We start from the raw sequence: 22159 nt of genomic DNA, 5'->3' as shown, positions 1-22159 counted from the left end.
ATTAAGTGCAGATTCAGAATCAGTGTCAAAGTGACATTGTGCCGTTTTTGAGTGGGTGGTCCAGACTCTACAGGCCTTATATAAATACCACAAAGCCCATATGGTGTTCTGTGTGTTTTGCGCTGAAGACGAATTTCCCTTTGATTCCGTGTAAAAATAAGTGCAGTGCAAACAAAAAAGAAATGAAGTTGGCCTCTAAAGACACATGAATAAAAATAATCTGTCTTTATTCTCGTGCCTCACAGTCATAAATCACTCCTTCCCAAATGACAGCCTTATACACGGCATATCAGTGTGGCAAATGGCTCTATCTTATAATAGCAATGTAGCACATAGCAATATTATCTGCTGTGGAGTATTGTAGTGCATGTGTCTCAGCGCTGTGCCCTGGAGCGCTAGCCAGATTACACTGGCCCAGCGACAGTCTTATAATAAGACTCGCCCATTAAATCATATCAGCACTGCTTTTTATAGGCCAACACCTCAGCTACGACACTATGAAACTGTCTATCACGCAGAAATGTGTGTGTCTGCATGTGTGTGTGTGTGTGTGTGTGTGTAGCAGAGATAGTGTGTGAGCGGAGGAGACTGTCTGGGAGGAGACGCGTGTGTTTTACCAAACGTTGCTGGCGTTTGAGCTGCTCGCCGCGGCATCTGACAGCGTTTCATCTTCTCCTTTTATTAGATCAGCCTCGCGCCGCTGTCACCTCTCCTTTCCCTGTGCTTACATCACACGTGCCCTCGCGCGCACACAAGCCCGGGCGACCATTGGCTCACGAGCTCCGCGAGGACGTTCTGGTTGGTTAGCTGGTCTCTGTTCTGTCAGGCCGGGTAAGGAGAGGGCATCCAGGATGACTTTTTCCGTCAAATCACAGTGTGAATATGGAAACTGGATGGATGACTGATGTGATTGGTGAATCTGAATGACTTTGTGGCGTTGGCTTATTCATAGATGGTATGAAGAGCCCTTCTTTAGATAATGTTTGATGTTTCGGCTGGTGAGTGCCACAATACTGTCTCCTTCGTCCTTATCACTGGGATTGGTTTCACCACAAAACATGGAAATGCTCAGATGGGTTTTTTACTTAAGCATGACATCATCAAACACAACTCTACTCGAACTAATGATTATTTTCATTGTTGATTAACCTGTTTGTTTTTTCTCGATTGATCGATTAGTTCTTTGGTAAATTTCAAGTTCAAAGTGTCAATCATTGTTTCCCGGATCTCAAGATGATGTCCTTAAATCTCTAGTTTTGTCCACAACCCAAAGATACTCAGTTTACTGTCATAGAGGAGTAGAGAAACCAGAAAATATTCACATCTAAGAAGCTGGAATAAGACAATTTTTTACCTTTTTTTTCTAAAAATAACTCAAATTTAAAGATTGCAATCAGCAAAATTGCATTAAGAGTACATTCAACCAATGCATTTTATTGTTCAGTACTCACGTTTAAGCCCTTCGACCTTTTTGGGGGACTTTCAACACAGCACACAACAAGATCAGTAGATCCGAATATCCAGTTGTGTCTTGACAAACTTCCCCACGTCACACACACGCTGTGCTGTAAGTAGTTTTCTGTCTGTACTCACCGCAGCTTCCCAAGCAGAGCTGTCATGTCAAATTTGTCATCTCTGATGGATGACGTCGGGATCTAGAAGGGAAGAGTTAAAGGAGCGATCCCACAGAAGACGGCAGAGCAGCTCAAATTCTTTTGGACAAAGCAGATTGACGTGTTTTTGTTCCTCGCACTTTACGCGCCGCCTTCTGAGGGACGTTTTTTCTGTTCGGTCGCATGTTTGACGTGACTTGCTCGATTGCGGCGGCGCAGCAGTGAAGTTAATTCAAAGGGTGCATGTGTGCGTTCCGTCTGTTTGTGCTGACAGCTTTGTGATTTCTTTCCTTATCTTTGATTTTTTTGATTTACTTGTGTTGTCACTTTTCATGACATTTCTCCACGTCTCACTTTGTTATTTCTTTAAAATGTAGAATCTGGATTGTTCTGCAAATTACTGTACAGCACTTGCGACAAAATGGCAAAAGAGAAGCACTTTTTGGAAATGTATTACATCTGAGCGCACTTTTTTAATTGCCTGTAATTGTGAAAGATGCTGCCGAAATCACACATGAACATCTATCCGTCGCTGAAGTCATGTGGTTCCCCAAAATAATCAGTTGATGATACATTTCCCAAATCCAGCCAACAGAAACTAACGATCGACACAGTGGGATTTAATTGAAATGCATAATTGCATTGTTATTCACACTCGTTTTCATGCTAATGCAGCACTCCATACATAAGCCTCCCCTGTCATTTACACACACACACCTACACTACACACACAAGTATACAGACAAAATCAACTGATAGACAGGAAGAGACACAGACACTCACACATCAATTTCTGACGCCGAAACATGCTGCACATACAAAGTAATGTAGTGTACACATGAACAGACAGGCACACACACACAGCATCCCAAGGCCTCTGCACATCTCGGTTAATCCAAGCCGTCAGTCAGTGCTTCGGGGGCCTGGATGCTGCCGTTTGATTGTAATTGCAAAAACCGGAGGCGGACGAGGGAGAGCCAGGGATGTCGATAGACAGGTGGAGGGACGGAGGGATGGATTCCTCCTGCCATACCCACAAGTCCCTGCTCAGCACGCTGTGTGACTTTGTGTCAGCAGTTTGTCTTGTGCATAGCTAATGAGGGGCGGGCTCGAGTCTGCCGCCGCCGCTCTGGTTCGATCTCTCTGTCTCTCTATCCCCTGGTCTTCAGCTGAATCCCCGACAAATGAGATTTTGCCTGAGGTGGATGGAAGGATGCTACGCGGAGCGAGGCCTCTGTCTGCCTGTCTGTCTGTTTGTTAAGAAATCTCACAAGCCATAAAAAGACCCATAGGTTTTTCCTCCTCCTAACCTCCTCTGCTCCTCTCCTCCTGCCCTTTTCTTTGGCCTCATCTCCCTTCATTCTGTCTCTCCGCAGCACCGTTTGTCTTCTCATTTCAAGATGGAGGCCGTAATAACTCGCAGTGAATTGTTTTAATGAAGAAACAGGGGGGAGCGGGAGGGAGGGAAGAGGTAGACGGAAAAAGAAAGAAGAGCAGTGAGGGGAGGAGGAGGAGAGGGCAAGGGCAGACTGAGCAGTAAGAAATTGGAGGGATGAGAAAAAAACAATAGACAGAGTGGGTTTGAAATGAAAAAAAAAAACACAACAGCTTCTCCAATTAAGAAGAAGTTTTTTTTCGTTGTTTTGTTTTGTTTTGTTTCTTTGGTCATGGACAGTCAGTCACACTTGCTTTGTTGAGTGTGTGATGAATTACACCCCTCCACTCCTTTTCCTCTGCCTTTGTTGTGGTGAAGCTCCAGCCGTTTGTACCTCCTACAATATCTTGCGCTGTGAATTCTCCATGCCTGTTTACCAACCAGGGTTCTTTTGAACTGGCATAGAGAAATGGCTTTTTGAAAAGTCTCTTTGATGGTGAGCCCAATTTGTTTTCACCGCTAAAAAAAGTTTGTTTGAGCGCTCCGAAATGTGGGCTGACGTCGAAGCCGGGGCTTGTCCTGAGAGGGCTGCTTCCTCCCAGTGTGACTCTCTCAGCCTATGAGTGCATGAGCGGTGTGTGTGTGGGGTGAAACCCAGCTTGTACGATTTGATTAACCTGAAATGAGAATCATATTGTCTCTTTATTGTTCCATCAACTCGCTGTGTCTGTAATTGTCTGTCTATTTGTCTAAGTAAATACAAATCCATTTTAACACCCACATATGTGTGGATCTAATAATTAAGCGTAAAGATGTATTTATTTATACTTCTTTTCTATTCTCTACTGGAAGGCCAGAAGTCAGGGTCCAGACTGTCTATGGATAACAGCTAATGCATGCACAAACATTTACTAGAAGCTGCCAAGTGATGTCTCAGGTTATTTGGCATTGTAATTCATAATAAATATTTGCATATCAAAATATGGCACATAGACAGGATGATAAAAACAAACAGAATACAATACAATACAGTTATTTGCACTTTCACACATACTTTTTAACAGGGCTGCGACTAACAGTCATTGTTATTGTCAGTTATAGTGCTGATTATTTTCACGACGAATAATTAATTGTTTGCCGTTTTAAAAATGCTCATCACAGTCTCCCAGAGCTCAAAGTGACATCTTCAGATTGCTTCTTTTGTTTAACCAACAGTCCAAAACTCAAAGAGTCTTCATTTACTCTCATGAATGACAAAGAAAAGCAGCAAAAAGTTACAGTGAAGAGGTTGGAACCAGCAACTGTTTGACATTTTTGCTTGAGAAAAGACTGAAAAGAGCCATTAATCATCAAAATGGTTGGAGATTAATTTTCTTTCAATCAAACAATTGATTCATTGACTAACTGTGCAGCTCTGCTTTTTAATATAACATGACATAGGCAGTTTTGCTGAAGCTGAACCAGCATTAGAGAGTAGAAATAGAATGTAAACAGTAGACATGAAGCCTGCTTCATGTATCTGTTGCAGTGGTTCCCAATTGGTGTGCTGTTTGTTAAAACCATTTTTATTGCAATATACTGGCTATACTATAACTATACATAACTATACAACAAGTAATAAGGGAATTTATACTTTACTATATTGGTACTTTGTACTATTTTGTACGAATACAGATGTGCCTTGAGATTTTGGCTAGATAACAACCCTTTCAAGTGCCTTTGGCTCAAAAAGTTTGAAAACCACTGTGTTAGTGTATTTTAATAACTGCAGGAATCTTTTAGAGTGCACAGGACCCAGATAAAAGTTACTAGGAAAACAGAATAAGTAAGTAGCTCTTTGTTACTCAAAACATAGAATCATTTTTCAAGTTTTCACAAACATCTCATCATCTGATAGGCGCCCTAAAGCTTGAAATGGGTCAGCATCTCTGTAATTTGGAGTCCTATTTGGACTGGTCATCTAATTACATAACAAGTTTAATTTTTAAATGTTTCAGGAGAAATTAAGTCAAACAGAGACTTTGTTAATAATTCATCAGACAAAATCACATCACATGATGTCGCCACATAGCTTACGCACACTCTGACAGAATTTAGTTTAGTTTAGTTGCAAAAGTAAAATACATGTGCAGGCGAGGTATAAACCTATTACGGGCTTATCTGGAAGAAAAAAAATAAAAACCTTACCTTAGAAAAAGAGGAAAAACAAAACATACGCTTCTATAAATTAAAGATAACTTTATCACATTACAAGTGTGATAAAGTTACAATTAGCTGCTAATTAAGAAAACAGCGCTATGTTGAAAACAACAAGATTGGACAGTTCATAGTATAATCACTTATACTTATCTTATTGTTATACGTTATGCAGCTATAAATAATAATTTGAGTCTCATTTGTGTATAGACAAACACAATGAATCAGTTACTAAGTATGAGTTTGTTTTCCATAAATGGACTGTGGATATTTTGAAGATTCTGTCCTTGAGATGTACCATTTTAGATAAAGGTTATTTATTTGTCTTGTTATATTAAAATGAACTTGAGAATTACAGAACTTTTCAATTTTTTCTTCAAAGTTTTACTCGAAGAAGAAAAGAGTATGCAGAAAGTTAGAGAGGTCTAACAGAGGTGATTATGATTTTATGCATCCTCCAGCTGAGAGACAGATTCAGTGTCAGGCGTTAATTTATAGCACAGTAATTCTCAGGATACACAGATCACAACCAGATATCTCTCAAAATTCCACCAATCACATTATTGATCAGCCCTCGGGGGCTGATGGATTGCCGAGGCGGACGCACTGACAGGCGGCACGTCCAATGGGAGAAAGAGTTTTGCATCGCACCGATCAAACCAGACCCTCAAACCAGACCCCCGCTCACCTCCCCTCCCTTCCCCACTCCCTTCTTTTGATCAGAGTCATTTTGACAGTGATGCATAAGTCTCTGCAGCACAGGGCTGGCTGGCTGGCAGGAAATGCCACAGATCCCCCGAGAGTAGAGGAATGGGGGATTAAACAGAGAGAGACATCCCCTTAAAGAAGGAGTAAAAAGGAAATCAATGTTTCCTCCCTCTGCGGACAGGAAGAGCTGTTTAAGGATGCTTTCACTCTTGTGTTTTCTGCAGCCTTTTTCCCTTCAAAAGAAGCTTTTTTGTGTGTGTGTTTTGTTTCAGGTTAGTTTGGTCTGCCCCTCGCCTGTTATAGACTGAAGTCCTATGTGGAGGTTAAATCGTAACAAATCATCACTATCATCCCCTGTGCTGTCCTTGTCTCCCTCCCCATCCCCTCCTTCTGAGCTCTTACTTCCTTTCTTTATTTCTCGCCACTTCTATCAAGGAGAAGTGAATGGCACACGTTTCATCTCTCCAAAGCGACGCCGGGCCTGAAACACCACAGAGGCAGAGCTGGCTAACATTGAACTGGATTGGGTAGAATAAATACAAAGGCAAGAGGGAAAAGAAAGCAGCTGGGGAAACAAAAAAGGATGGAGCTGCAGATGGGAACTAACCTTGCCGAGGTTTCTCTGATGTTCCTTTACACACACACACACACACACCTCCACCGCACCCATTACTGTCAACCCCTCTTTCTCTCTCTCCGTTTCTCTCTCAAGTCACCCTTTTATTTGTCATGTTCAGAGGACAGCACCAAAGCGTCTGAGGAATGGGAGGTTACAGTGTATTAAAGGAAATGTTGTTTCACAAAAATGGTCATTCCCCTTTCAGCAGGAAATACAGAGGCTACGCAGCAACAGCACTTCAAAGCTGCCCAGAAAACTTCCCATGAAACGACTTTGATTTTCTGCATCTAAAGGGGACAAACGGGAGATTTTCCCCCTGGTGTCTTGCTCGCTGCAGTCTTTCTCTCGTTGTTCTTGGCTGTTCTTAACGTTGCACTTTCTTGCCGTATAAAAGGAGTAGAGCGTGAATTTATTAGCTCTCACAGAAGACCTGCCGACAGGCGGGAAACATGTTGCTCCACAATCATCGTGTGCTGACAGGAAATCCACATGCGCATGTAAAATGCACTCCTACATTTTTTGAACATCAAATTCATTATTGACATCACTGATCTTGAACCCTTAAATCTGGCTTATGAAAGCAGCGACACTGAGGAGGATGTCATTATTCATGTGTTTTAAATGGCGAGCAATTAACATTTGATAACATTTGAGGATGAATGAAACCCGTCATTCATGGATCACTTTTTATGCTACTGGAAAGTCCCTTACTGACCCATTTTGATGAAATATATCACATAGAAATAATGTGTCGGCGGCAAATAGACTGAGGGAGCTGGTACGTGCAAATTAGTGAGTAGAAGGGGCAGCGGAGAGGAGGAGAGAACCAGAGAGAAGTTAGACTGGTTGTTTGGACGTGTTAGTTTGAAGTGAAGAGGCTGCAGTTGGGTGGACTGTCTCCCTGACACACACACACACACACACACACACACACACACACACACACACACACACATACAACCAACCCCACACACAACCTCTCCCCCCCACGCTCCTCCAATGGCCCTGTCGGTGTGCCAGGGCGGGTGATTACCGACGCTCTCCCCCAATTATGGGCTGATTATTCCGCCGCGCTCTAATTGACTGGGGAGATATGCAAATGGCTGTCATTTGGGATGATAAAGGATGCGGGTGCTGGATGCCCCCTGCATTATTTAGCCTCGGCTGTACGCAGCGTGAAGGATGTGGCGTGCGCTTTAATTGCTGAGGAGAGAGAGGTTAAGCTGAACGAGCAGCTGAATTAGAAATGAGGAATTTGGGCCCTTTATTTATTTCTTTATTTTGCTCCTCTCCTTCCATCTCCCTCTCTCTCTCCAACACACACGCATACACACACTCTCGCACACTCCATGCCATGCGTCATTTTTTCAGTTCTCTCTTGGGTGAGTGGAGAGGTGAGGAGGGGGTGGGTGGATGGCAGGATGTCATGCTGGAATGCCATAAATAAAAACATTAGCGGAACCAATACGTGCAGAACAAATAGGGTGAGTGTGTGTGTGTGTGTGTGTGTGTGTGTGTTGTTCTAAGGGGAGGCGGTGAGTGGTCGGATTGTGCATTAAAAACTAAAGTGCAGAGAACCTTTGCGGACTAATGAAAAAAAAAGTTTCAACAGCTCAGACAATAAGCAGGCTCGGCCTGTCTCCTCTGCCTCTGTGAAGCTGCCGTTTTAAATGAAAGCAAATTTAAATACATACTTCACGGCGGAATACCAATGGCCTAACTCGCCGTGTTAAAGGTCGGACTGGTGGGTGGGTAGAGAGAGTTTGTGGCACCTTTGCCTTCCGTACCTGGGCGCACAACGAGGGCCCAACCTCCACGTTTATTTAGCCACTTAATGGATGATGTTGGTTGTTTGAGATGCTTTACCGTTGTCGGTGCAGAAAACAGCAGGGGGGCATTAAGCGAATAGGGCCCACTGGCTAAGTACTCCTAGCTGCTACAGCTTGGCACATTATCAGGGGGAATCGGAGTGAAACTCAACACTAATCCCTACGGTTTGGAGACAAGCAGCACCAGATTTGGGCGTCTTTAACAGCTTAGGGGTAATAGGGCCTTAAATGTCCCATTCAATGTGGACCGCCCCATATCTACACATTATGAGAGGCTTAAGAGCCAGGGCACTTATCACTCAGTGAGCCCCCTATCTTACAACAAGCAATAATTGTTAATGCGCTGGAGTTACTGTTAGCATTATCACCAGATTTAGTGAATCTATTGGAATCCTGAGACAGGTGTCCACGCTCCTGTTTGACCCTCGCGCCTGACTCCGGGACCGCTCAGAGGTTTTTCAGCTCGGCGCCGGTGTTGAAAAACAGAGAGAGCTTTCTTTCCCTCTTATCGAGATGCGGCGGTATTATCAAGAGATTGTCTGGGCTTTGTGAAGTGTGCAGGAGCAGAATTGAAAAGAAAAGCACAATTGCTTTTCAGTGCTTTTGTGGCTCTCCTCTGCACAACTTCGGGAAGCCCTGAACAGTTTGTTCTGTAGGCTGCTTTTGTTCCAGATAACAAAAACAGAGAGAGAGCAAAACGACAGCCTTCAATGATGTAGCCTTCCAAAGTGCTGCAGTGTTTTTCAAATCAAAAAATACTTCTCTATTATGAAATAATATAGTATTGTTTCCTATGAACACTGTTTACATGCAATTATTTCTCTGTATAGTACCGACCGCAACTGTTCATTTTTGTTAGCAGCAGCAGCAGCCTCGGTGCTCCATGTGTAGACTCCACACAGGATGTGTTCTGGCACAGTTCTGGCAGCACGCTATATTGTAGTTAGGCATGTACAACAGAAGAAAATAGATCTGACACACAGAATGTGTAGACACAGAGGCAAATATAAGCACTACTGTGGTCTTTTGTAGCTCAGTATCGTGGAAGTAGAAGAAGGTGTGCGGAGTTGTAAAAATAAGTCAAGGTTTGAGCTTCTATCTCATACAGTTTTCATCCTTTACAACCACAACTGCTGTTGTGCATCAAGTGCATCACGTTGTGAATCAAGTGCAACACTATGTTTGCCTTGAAGAGACCCTTCAAGAGTGTGTATGATTCATTGCATTGAGACCTTAAAGACTCTTACAGACACAGAGTTGTTGGAGAGAGATCAGGAATTTTGCTGTGTTACACTGTTGATCTGTCCTCGCTGCTGCCTTCACCGCAACAAAGGAAGTCTAAAACACAAGAAATAAACACTGACTTTGACGGGAAAATGACTTAATACTGTAGAAATTATCTATCCATGAAGCAAGATAATTTTTGGAATGAGTTTGTTCAGTCTAGAAATAAGAAGGCTCTGATCATGTTCAAAGGTCTGAAAATGCTGAGAAAAGAAAAAAAAACTGGAAGAGAATGCTGGTTTTTACATCAGATTACTTGGTACAGCACAGTGATAAATGAAATAAATGAAATATTAGCAAATAATTCTTCATTGCTATTTTTTGCATTCTTGATTTTGGCGCACTGAAAAAATTAAGGCCAAAGAACAAGAAAGAAAATCGCTTATTTAAGTGGGAAATTACGGAAGCCCATGGGTAAAACATAGTTACTTCCTCTGTTTTCCCTCGATAACAAGTTCAATTTTATTTGTTTTCTTGAGATCACAAGTTACTTATGTCATTATCAGGAGATAACAACTTTTGTTTTCCTGAGATAAAGGGATGATTTTGTCTCCAGATTAAGAACTTTGTTTCCCCAAGATCACACGTTATTTATGTCATTATCACGAGATAACAACGTTTTTTTTCTTGTTTTCCCGAGACATATGAATAAATGACAGTGTTGACAAAATATGAAGTGAGCTCAGAACAAATGCAGGACAAGGCCTACCTGTCTACATGAGTGTTCAAGTCATCCATCAGTCATCATTGCTTTCTTCTGATCTCAAAATAATTATGATGTTATCTTATGATAATGACATAAATAACTTGTGATCTCAAGAAAACAGATGAAATTTAACTCATTATCATGGGAAAACTGAGGAAATTATGTTTTACCCATGGCTTTATCAGTAAATTACCAAATTTTAAGATTTCCTGACTAATTGAGGCATAAAATACATATTCATCATGATCAATTTAATGAATTCAAAGATAGAAACTAGTAAATGACTTTAAAAACAACATAATGAACCTCATATTTCCAAATCTTGCTAAGCACAGAACATTTTGCAGTGCAGAGTCACTATGTTACATCTCTCAGTTGTTGCTAGGATAAGAAGATAGTGTGCCACCTGTGGCAGTCTTGGTCAGACTTAAGTGAGAGAAACTTCAGGCACTTGAGGAGGGAACATTCAGACTCCAAGCTCGTGGCACAACACAGACATCCATGGGCTGGCATGCGAGCATATTTGAGTGCCTGCTGGGGTCTAGCCTGAAGCCCACATGGGTTTTTGGCGAGCCTGAGGCGTGCCAAACATCTCCCCTCGGTTTGCAAAGAGTGCCCTTGCCTGTATTTGGAGTCTCTCTGCCTTGTGCCTCCTCGCCTCACTGAGGATTTCACTCAGAGACCCTCAGGACGTGGCAGAGACTCTGCTCGAGAACTCTTATCTGCACACACATTTGCTCTTACATTTACATATTCCAGTTTTGCGCACAAACACACACATTATCTAGTGGAGACATACCCTGTCAAGGCATGTTCGCACAACCCTACATGCAATTATTAAGGCAGTCGTGTGGAAGTACAGTGCTGTGTGTTAGCAAGCACATTTTGACCAGCGTTTATAGTGTAGCGCTCAAATCATTTCTCATCATCATCACCAATTATCATCATCATTCCAGCCTTGCTAGACATCCCAGCTGATTGACATCAAAAAAAGAAATTATGGTGTGGGTGTTGTGTTAAATCTCACTCCACTAAGTCTCTCTCTCCTTCTCATTTCTCTTCTTCTTTCTGTACTTAATAGCACTTAGTGAAGGGTATTACAGTTGGTGCTCTACATGGGGCATCACATTAAAACCCTCTTTCACACACACACACGCACACACGTTTAGAAGTCCATTTGGATTCATTTGCATGGCATTTCATTTGGATTTTGCCTCAATCGACGGTTTGGGGGGAGGATAAAAAAAAAAAAACATCTTTGTGTAATAGCATTTCCTCTTAGTCTCCAGTGCACCATAAAGATAGAAAGCACAGCGGCCGGAGCCGATAAATGAGTGCAGTGCTGCCATGAGCAGACCTGTCCCTCAGGCCTACAAACGATAGCTGTTGGAGTTAATTACAGTTTACATCATCATATTTACCCAGAGAAGAGAAACAGAGATTAAAACTCGCCTCTGAGCCCACTGAGGTGTTATTTCTGTATATAGTGTACCACAGCGAGGTGGAGTACAATCGTCGCTGTGTGTAACATTATAATGGATTTTACGCCTGACCCCTGAAAACACAGGTTCTATATGGATATGTGTGAAAACATCAATACTGTTTGGAAGTGCACAGAGAAAAATAGCATATAAGGATTGGTCCTGAAACAATACTGACCCGATTAGATGTAAATGAAAGAGTTTTTGGTCATTGCTGTTGTTCGTAGTCTACATACTGGCCATAAAGAGATCCTTTCCTGACATAATTCTAGTTTAAGAGACCAGGGACGAAACTCAAAGTCTTCCATCTGTTGAGAAATGAATTATAAAGTTCAGTCAAAGCCAATATGAGGCTTCAGCAGTCGGGTTAAGTCATATTAAGTTGGTATCTTCAGACTTTTTTTGGCAACCATCCCTCTTTGAGTTTCCCCTGACAGTGTTTCCTGGCTGTGTTACATGGGAGGAATAGTAACACAAAGAGGACATTTTTTACTAAAAAGATGGTAACTTTTGAAAAGTAAGCCTGTAATGTAAGGCTGTGCTTACGCAGAATTACATTGGAATTACACAATTACAGCAGCCAATAACAAGACTAAATGTACATCATGTAGTCATGTCGGTATTCTTTTAAGAGAGATGTGAACAGAAAATGTGAACCTATCCTTTAAACGCACAGTATGTAATTTCTGCCACTACGGATCTCTCAATTAAAACAAAAGAGTATGTTGACGTCATAAAATAGCATTGGATCATGGGAGTTGTTGTCTTTATTGTGAAACAACCACCATTGAAAATCTGTCTGATTTGAGATGTGAGAGAGGCAGAAATATTCACAAATTAGAAGTCAGTCAGGTTAAAGCTGAAGGTGGAGTTTGTTAAAGTACAATGTCCAAATCCCCAAGAATTAGCACAAAATTCAAAATGGCCGACTTCCTGTTGGGTGAACTTCAGAAGGCGCTTGCGAGTATATCTTTAATATAGACTGTCATTACAGTATAATTATTCGTTAACCATCAGTATTTTGTGTATTAATAGGAAGTTCTGTGTGTTTACGTGCAATTTCCATGACACTGTTTCCATATATTTGTATATATTCAGACAGCATTGTGTAAGTTTTGGGACTACAGGCTTCCTACACAGAATCCTGATCTCCTCTCCTGCTGAGCAGACTACTGTGTGCTCAGGTGGAGTCTGGTGTCCAGCAGGAGGTATGGTGGATGGGGGGGGGGGGGGGTTGATAACACAGGGGGAGCAGCAGCTAAAATTGCACAGAGCAGATCTGAGGCTGAGGGAAAGAAAGAGAGATCATTGTGGGAGAAAGTCAACCTTCCTTATTCTATCCATTTTGCAATGAGATTACAGGATGTTGAAGTTTCAGATAAATACCATATCTAGTGTTGCCTATGCTGTAGATATGTCTGTATAAATCAGCAGGCTTAAAATCTTCTATTTTCCTTTAAGGCTTGGTGCAGTGGAAGTGAATGGCATTTCATCTGCGGTGCCCACAGCGTTGAAAAATGACATTTTAAAAATTCAACAGCAACATATATTGTCTGGGCACTGAAATAATCCCCATGGAAACTGTTGACAGTTGTTCTGTGATTATCCTGAGCAATAGGAACACTGTTTTGAGAGATGTTGCTGTTGAATTTTTTAAATGTCATTTATCAATGCTGCGAGCACCACAAACAAATTCCTTTCACCTCCATGTCAGGCAGAAAGCTCCAGAGACAGATAAGTCATATTTCAGACGAATAAAACCGAAACTATAGCATGAATAGATCATTTGGGTGGGCTGACCCTTTAAGCCACTGAAAACTACCATTTCTTTACACACTACTGCGACAACCAACTCTATTTTCCTCTGGCAGAGGCACTTATACATGTTTCAGATGGTAATCAAATAAATGAAACCTATCAATGCAAAGTCTGTCTTTCAGTTCTGTGCTGTTTGGAGCCATAAGGGAGGTTGTTTCTTGAGTGTTACCGCTCACAGTGCTCGGTTGCTATGTTTGAGTTTGTGTTTCAGGCTCCAGTTAGCTGGCTAGCCATCTGGTGCAGAGCCCTCAGCCATACTATCCCTCTGACTGGGGCAGACAGAAAAGTAGATACTCAGTGTGAGTGTGTGTGTGTGTGTGTGTGTGTGTGAGAAGAGAGATAGAAGTGGCTAGTTTCTCCAGTCGCTCTTCTTTCCTGTAGCCCACAGGAAGCTGCAGCCATTGGCTCCTCCCTGTCTAGACAGAGAACCACTTTTCGCACACATACGCTCTCTCACACACTCACACACACTTGGTGCCTTCTACCATAGCAACTTTGATTAATTCCCTGTGTGTGGTGAGAGGAGACAACATCAGCACCATGGTCAGGGGAAAAAGGCCCACAGTCTGCTGGATGTGACAGCTCCCTGCTTCACACTGATGCCTTATACCCTGCTGGTGTCTGCATGTGTGTAAGTGCGTGTGTGAGAGTGAGAGCAGGTCAGTAGGATGAGTGAGGGATGGGATGGGATGGGGAGTGTGTTTGTGTTTGTGTGTGTGTGTGTGTGTGTGTGTGTGTGTGTGTGTGTGTGTGTGTGGTTGTAGCTTCATCTGTCCCCTCGGCCGCATCAGTGCTCAAGCATGTCTTGCTGTGACAGCCCAGCAGCCTGTGTGCCTGTCACACACACACACACACACACACACACACACACACACACACACACACACATATACTTACACAGACAGAGGCACACTAAACGAGAGAGTGCAGGCAGGCGCCAACACCAGCGAGGTGAAGGGTCACGAGCGACTGCCTCTCCAATGTTGTGTGAAATGTGTAGATGGCAGTCTCGGCCCATTATGTGCGTATACGCGACTGTGTGTGTGTGTGTGTGTGTGTGTGTGTGTGTGTGTGTGTGTGTGTGTGTGTGTGTGTGTGTGTGTGTGTGTGTGTCTTGAGGCAGGAGGGGGGCATCTCAAAGTAACTGGTTATTATCACCTCAATATTTTTCTTATTATGACAATTACATGCTCTAGGAGCGAATTAAGCGATACAGGACGCCAAGCGGGAGTGGTTGACAGCTATTTGGAGACTCAATGCACAGAGCAATTTGCAGCCCCGAGCCAAACAAATTGGATTTGGGCCACTTTGGATTGGGGCCCCAGATTGTTGGGCGTTTGGTTCCCCCGACCGCATGCCTGCCTGGCTGGTTAGCTGGCTGGCTGGCTTCGATTCTTTACACATGACTATGTAGCAGACAGTTAGCCAGGTAACACAATGCTCCGTGGCCCTTGACAAGGATTAAGTGTACATGTGGAGGAAGGGTGTATGTGTTGATAAATGCATTATACTGAGGGTGCTTTTTTTAACGGTAGTGTTTCATCAACCATAACTTACAATTATGGGTTTATTGGGTATTTACAATTGACATGTTTATAGTCTATGGGTTTTAAGCTTTCCCACCCTTTCATGTTATATAGTGCTGCTACTTTTTTGGGCTTGGGCCTCACAGCTGTGCTCAAGTGTGTGTATAATCCAAATGAGCCTAACAGCCTCTAAACGAATTACTGGTACGCATTTTCCCACCCCTAAACTGCCACTGGAAAAGCTGGCAACAGCACCCAATTAGATGAAATGCAATTATTCCCATCCATTCACACAATTAGCCTGTGGGTTAACAACCTAGCTGTACATCCGGCTAGCTCTCGGTGTGTTTTGGAAAAAGCCATCGCTATGGTTACACCTGCTCTCATGGTAACCCCATCATGTCAAATGGCACGCACCCGGGACAACCAGTCGGTCGGAAATAACAATCAGACCTATTGGTGGAGGCAGCGCATTACATCAGTCAGCTAAGAATACTGGAAGGCCCGATTGGCTGAGACAGGGAGTGGTACCAGGAGTGGGAAGGAGAGAGAGAGAGAGAGAGAGAGAGAGAGAGAGAGAGAGGGAAGCATGCGCCCCATGTGCTCAGTCGAGCGAGGGTAGATAATGCCAGGCGACAGACTGGCAGGCTGGCAGAGCGGGTGGGCACTCACAGCAGCATGATGGAAAACAAAGGCTTTGTGTGTCACCGCCGAGATCGCATTAACCAAAACAAGCAGCCACGGACCGACTGCCACACGGGCTTGGTTGTCTGTTCCACAGGCTAAGCCATGCGTGGAGAGAGAGATGGGGGGCGCCTGTCTGACTTTTTATATGAAATAACATGTTGCCGGGGTAATCAGAGAAAGTAGAGTGTTGACACTGAATTGACTGTATGACAGAGCTGCATAAAATTCAAAACAAATGACATTTTTGTTGTCACAGCCCATGCTTTCCAAACATGAAGGGTTTGGCAGACATTTAGTTGTGTTTATTCTGTTCTAGTATGTTTGGTACTTTTTGCCAATATTAATAATCTTCTAATTTGACTATTTCCAGAAGGATGCTGCCTCAGGGTGCCTTCACCTTAACATTTACAGTCTGACACTTAGATGTAAGCAGTTGTCCAGTCACATATTACCATATTACACTGTCGGCTTACTTGTGCAGAATGTTGTGTATTTGCTTAAAAAGATCTTCCTAGAGTTCAGCAGCAGAATCATATCATAGTAACTAGGGGGGTCATGATTCTCAAAATCCACAATTCGATTTGACTTTCGATTTTAACATTTTGTCACCACGGCAGCTTCATCCTATTGCTTTTTGCAGGTTAGGGTTAGGTGAGTTCAAAATAGTATTCACCATAAATAAAGATTCCAGAGTTCAACAAAAATGACCAGCCTTCAATGATTCAACAACAAACCACAAAAGATAGAAATTCAGTTTGTTACAAAGTTCGGTGTCTCAAGCCTGTCCAGTGTAAAGCATCATTAATCAAGGATTTCATGTTATCAGTTTAGTTCAGTTCAGTTTTTCCTCTACAAGTGAATCCTCTTCTCGTTCAAAAAGGATCTCTGGGCTTGATCATCAATCCTGCACTTGAATTTGATTGTCGGAATGTTGATCAATTTTCATGAAACCCATAGTAGGAACACAACAAACATGCGAAAGGTATTTTCTAGCCTGAATGTGCATGTGTAGGGCTGCAACTAAAGATTATTTTCATTACCCATTAATATAAGAATTATTTTCACGATTAACTGATTGTTTAGTCTATAAAATGTCAAAAAAATGTGAGAAATGCTCATCATCATTTACCAGAGCCCAAAGTGACCTCTTCACATTGTTTCTGTTGTCCAACCAACATTCCACAACTCAGACTCTATATTTAATATTTATTTAATATCATAAATGACAAAGAAAAGCAGCAAATCCTTACAGCTGGAACAAGCAAATGTTTTACATTCCTGCTTGAAAAACTACTATAACAATTATCAAAATAGTTTTATTGACTATTTGATCATGCAGCTCTACATGTGCACCTTCAAAATGTGGCTGTATTAAGATCTAGATGACACACTGACAGATACAGATACTGAGATATCATTCTGTGGTGACAGTAATGGCTGCACAGGACTCAGGTGGGACAGGATTGAAGGGTCAACAGGCCCGGTATAGCAGGTAGGATCAGCTGGCATACTCTTCCTCTTCCTCCCCGAGCGGGCACCAGGCAGGAAACCGGGGTCACTTACAGGTGACTTCCCCCATATTCAGCTACAGCTGGGGCACAGCCGCTAGTGTCTGAATGTGTGTGTGTATGTGTGTGTGTGTGTGTGTGTGTCCATATGTGTGTGATGTGTAGTTAGTGGGGCAGCCATCACTTTGCATCACATCACATTTGGTCTCCTCTTTACCTCTCCTGCTGTCTCTCTTCCATCTTTCACTGTCATCTTATCTCCTGTCGTGCTCCACACATATACAGTCAGGGTTCTGTCCGCGGTATTGGTGGGGATTCCCTCGAATCAATCCAGTAGGGGGACTACCCCCCCTCCCCACACACACACACACACACATAGTTCTCTGCTCACCACAGGGAATGAAAACTGTAATATGAACTCACCCTTGGTCTGAATGAAAGCCCATTACAATTCATTTAAACCACAGCAGCCAGTGTACAGTAGTGGATTTGTCTGTGGGTAATGTTTTTGCTCTTCTTCCATATTAACCTTTGTCACCATGACTGCAGACACTTTATCTCAGTAATTACAGTAATTCACAGAAAAGTTAAAGGGACAATTCACCACCAAAGCAAACGAACATACAGTATTTTTCCTTTGGTGTGAGTTGCCAAGTTTTGGAGATGTCGGCAGTAAAGATGTCTGCCCTCACAGGGTAAACATTCATGCGTCCTCCTCCGTGTAAGGTTAGCTAGCTTAGTTAGCATAGTTAGCAGGCCTCTCGTCCATTAGAGAGGGCGAACACTTTATTCTGCGTGGTGATACAGACAGAAAATAGTTCCAGTAACAGGGTCATGATTTCTTGAAGGAGGCATTGCTGTTGAGTTTGTTGAATGTATTTTTTTGGCGCGCAATGTAGTTCCACTATATTCAACATCTCTATGGGCGATATCATTCATAAACTCATGCCAAAACAATGATAAATAGAAGAAACGTGTATTTTTCATTTTGGGGTGAACTGTCCCTTTAAACACTGTTACACTGTGCATTAGGAAACTATTGGAAATATGATGCATCATGTGTTCCACTACTTTTTTGTTTGTCAAGAAGCTTTAATAGATTATACAATCTTCTCTCTCAGTCAAACAATCACATTCCAGCTGTGCTGAAACAGCTGCAATAACACTGTTTTTATCATGACATCATATTTAGCAGGACAATGTTGTTGCGTTCTTCCCGCTGTGTGCCGCTTCTCATCAAATGCTTAGGCGACCTTCAAAAACGCTCACTGTAAGCCCTCTCTTCTGTTCCAGGATCTGTCCGGCTCGATTGATGACCTCCCCACTGGGACGGAGGCCGGCCTGGGCTCAGCCGTCAGCGCCGGCGGCTCCTCCAGCAGCAGCAGCAGTAGCCAGGGGGAGCAGGGGGGCGCCAGCAACCAGGGACAGTCCCCCTTCTCTCCCCACGCCTCCCCCCACCTTCCTAGCCAGAGGAGCGGGCCCTCTCCCTCCCCGGTGGGCTCGCCCGCAGGCTCCACTCAGTCTCAGCAGTCGCGATCGGGCTCCGGACCCATCTCTCCTGCCAGCGGACCCGCTGCCAACACCACCGCACCGGGTAAGGCTGCCATTAGAGCCTTTTAAACTACGTGCACATGCATCTTTATAATCTCATTTTATCTTGATGAAAGGTGCGACTTGTAACATGATAACTTTATTAGTTTAATCACCACAAACAAACAAGACTATCACTGACAAGATTGCCGTCTGAACCAGACACTACGCTGCGTTTTACATCATGTACCACCGTGTTAGATTCCCTGGGAAATTTGCAAAATTGCTTTACAGCTTAAAGGGAAATTGCTTTGCGCCACCAAACAGGAGGCTGCTGTTTGAAAGCAAATGAGAAAACAACCACAAACACATCAGTCAGTGATGTCAAATGAGGTTTATTGAAGATGAAAAATAGCTGCTGTGACATCACCGACTGGGGTGTGGCCAGTTTCCAGTCCCATGTGCTCCGGTTTTGATGCGCTCTTTGAAAGTGATACTTTATAGCAAACTTGTTGCTGCTGTAAGCGCAGCACAGTTTTCACACCCACATTTCTGCTTGACCTTTCCATTTATTTTTGCTATTTAAAGACCTGAGCCTGATTTCATTTGTTTTTTAAATATGTGCATTTAAAGAGGATTTTAAAAAGGTCATGTAGTAAACTGACCCTTATGCAGAACAGGGAGACAAGTTTCCACAAATAACAACATTCAAATGCAGTGTGTTTTGCATTGCGAGAGTAGATTGCGAGGATAAAGCGTTGGCATCACATCTGTCTATAAACAAACAAATCAAACTAGGAAAAAACAGGATTACAAGAGGAAACCATTGTTTATTTGCCTTGAATCAGTGTCTTAATTGAATATTATTACCTATTATAATACTCTCTGTGTAAATCTAACCACTAAGACTTTCCTTAAGTGTTGGGTGAGCAGGGTCTGACCTCTTTTTATGAACCATAGCATAAGGGTGGCAACATCCAGGTTTAATAGCACCTCTTTTTTCTCACCTCCAACTCACCGTATAATCCATCCAGATCAATTTTCATTCTGCCAGTTTGGACAGAGGATGAAGCCGAGTGCACACTGCAGCAGAAAACCAAATAATATCAATCCAGCATGTCTAGACTTTGATATCTCGGGTCCATTTGAAATCCTAATTTAGACCGCGGAGGAATATTACAGCTTAGTGCCGAGCACTTCATGGAATATGTCTCATTCATTTTCTCCACACAGGTTTTGTCCTTGCATAGGAGGGATTTGTTAAGTCTTTGATCACGGTGTTGTAGAAACACGTCCCTACAATTCAGGAGAATTTTAATAAAGTCCATCTCCCTGCTACCTGCGGATTGCTCAAGTATTTCCAACATTTATGTCCAGACAATATTTCCTCTCCACTCTCAGTGTTAATGAATTGAGACTGACTGGTAGTGGAAGACCTCCCATCTGATTTGTAGCCTTATCTGAGATATGGCAGGCCAAACAAGACACCAACAGGATTATCAGACAATGCACGGTGTGTCTGTCTGTCTCCTGAGGCCAGAGCAGAGCGCATAACCATTTAGATAAACACTGAGCATTATAAACCAGTGTGGATGTGATTTGTCTCAGACAGCCCTGTGAATCTGTGTGTGTCTGCGCGTGTGCACGCCGTTCCCGCCCGGCCTCCCCGTCACTGTGTGGCTGACCGGAGCGTCAGCATGTCTCAGACTTGTCAGTCACTCTGACGAGGCGGGGCAAAGTGTCGTGAGTGAGATCCTGACGCCTCCTCCTCTTCTTCCTCCTCCTCCTCCTCCTCGCAAGCGCTTACCAGAGTGATTGACGCTAATGAAAAACTGGGACAGTGGTTTTTCCAGGCGCCCGTGCCAAGAATCATGACGAGAATCCGGAATGAGGCGGCAAAGACGAGAAGCGAAACCGATCGCTGGGACGTGATTAATAAGAAAATATTTTAAAATATTCCCCGTGCCAAATAAATGGTGATAAAGCGTGGAGCAGTGAGTAACATCTGGCATGTTTTAGCGGCTGTACTACAATCAGTTTGAATTAGATCAAGGAGCAGCCAGCCTCAGAGAGACACGGGAGAACTAATGTGGTTAGCACACATCTGATTACTAACGCTCCGCTTTCTACACTTCATCACAAGTTAGGACACTTTGGTTAATGTTGTCGTTTTAGTTTGGTACAAGTCAGTGAGGAGAGGAGGGAGCAACACTGTGTATTTATGTCTGTGTATGTATATTCAGCACTCCTACTTGTGTTACTCCTGCAGCCACAAAAAAAAAACATAGCTAATTATTCAAGCCAGTTTTGTGAACAACAGTGTCCTCTAAATAAACTTAATAAGGCAAACATTAATGAGCTAATTAATTAGTTTGAAAAAAATTACACTTTTTGTCTGCCGTAGTTTGAGCACCAGTCAAGAAACAGTCAAAACACAACATATCTCGTGGCTGCTTTGGATTGGGGTTCATTAAGGCTACTGTCGGTGGAGAAATTGAAATTGCAGGCTGTTCTATAATTGATTCTGCTCCTCGACTGACATAAAAACCTGCTGTTTACATTAATGTTGGAGGTAATTTTTCTCCTACGAAACTCCATCATAACTGTGCCGTGAATGTCACCACACGATGTCACATTGTGAGTTTTTATCGATTCATCCCCCACAATCCGGCACACAAAAACATTTTCTTTATTGTTCTGACGTATTACTTGAAGGTGCACTTTGCAGTTTTGGGGAAGGCATTTTAATCAGAAGAGAAAGATCTACATGTATTCCTAAACAAACTAAACAAACAAACCCTCTTCGTTTTCACGATGGAATAAACTGAATAAACCAACTGACCTTAAAGGATAACACAGTTTCATATGTTTAAATTTGGTTTCTGAGTTTGAATTATCGCTCCGAAACTGCATGGTGCCTCTTTAAATCATCCTCCATATAATTTTGTGTTTTTGAGTAGCATAAAGGGGCTACAACTATCATTTTATAGTACAGTCCTCAGTTGTATAGTGATAAATAATTAGCAGATTTTTTTTCCCTTTAAATAAAAACAGTACTTGTAGTGCCAAAGTGTGTGTTCACACAAATGTGTACCGTGTTAACAGGTAAAAAGGTATTAGTGAATGACTGTAAGTAAAGGCACGTCATCCCAGGGCTTTGTAAAAATAGTAATTTTGTATATGCATGTGTCTTTGTGTGCGTGTGTTTGTGTGTCAGTCTGTCAGTCTGTCACCGGTCAGCCTGACTCGGTGGAGTGATGCGACATGTCACACGGCTGA

General features: G+C 42.8%; 1 protein-coding gene across 1 annotated transcript in view; it reads left to right on the top strand.

The window, feature by feature from the left end:
- LOC141010716 (AT-rich interactive domain-containing protein 1B-like) overlaps positions 1-22159 on the top strand; it is a 182916-nt gene that overhangs the window by 107351 nt on the left and 53406 nt on the right. The window contains exon 5 of the mRNA XM_073483804.1: positions 18644-18944. Within this exon, the coding sequence (XP_073339905.1) occupies positions 18644-18944 (301 nt within the window). The remainder of the gene's footprint in view (positions 1-18643; positions 18945-22159) is intronic.

The sequence above is a fragment of the Pagrus major genome, chromosome 16, assembly GCF_040436345.1.
Source record: "Pagrus major chromosome 16, Pma_NU_1.0".
In the NCBI taxonomy this organism is placed as follows: domain Eukaryota; kingdom Metazoa; phylum Chordata; class Actinopteri; order Spariformes; family Sparidae; genus Pagrus; species Pagrus major.
Note: the sequence above shows the minus strand (reverse complement) of the source record. Positions and strands in the feature narration are given on the sequence as shown.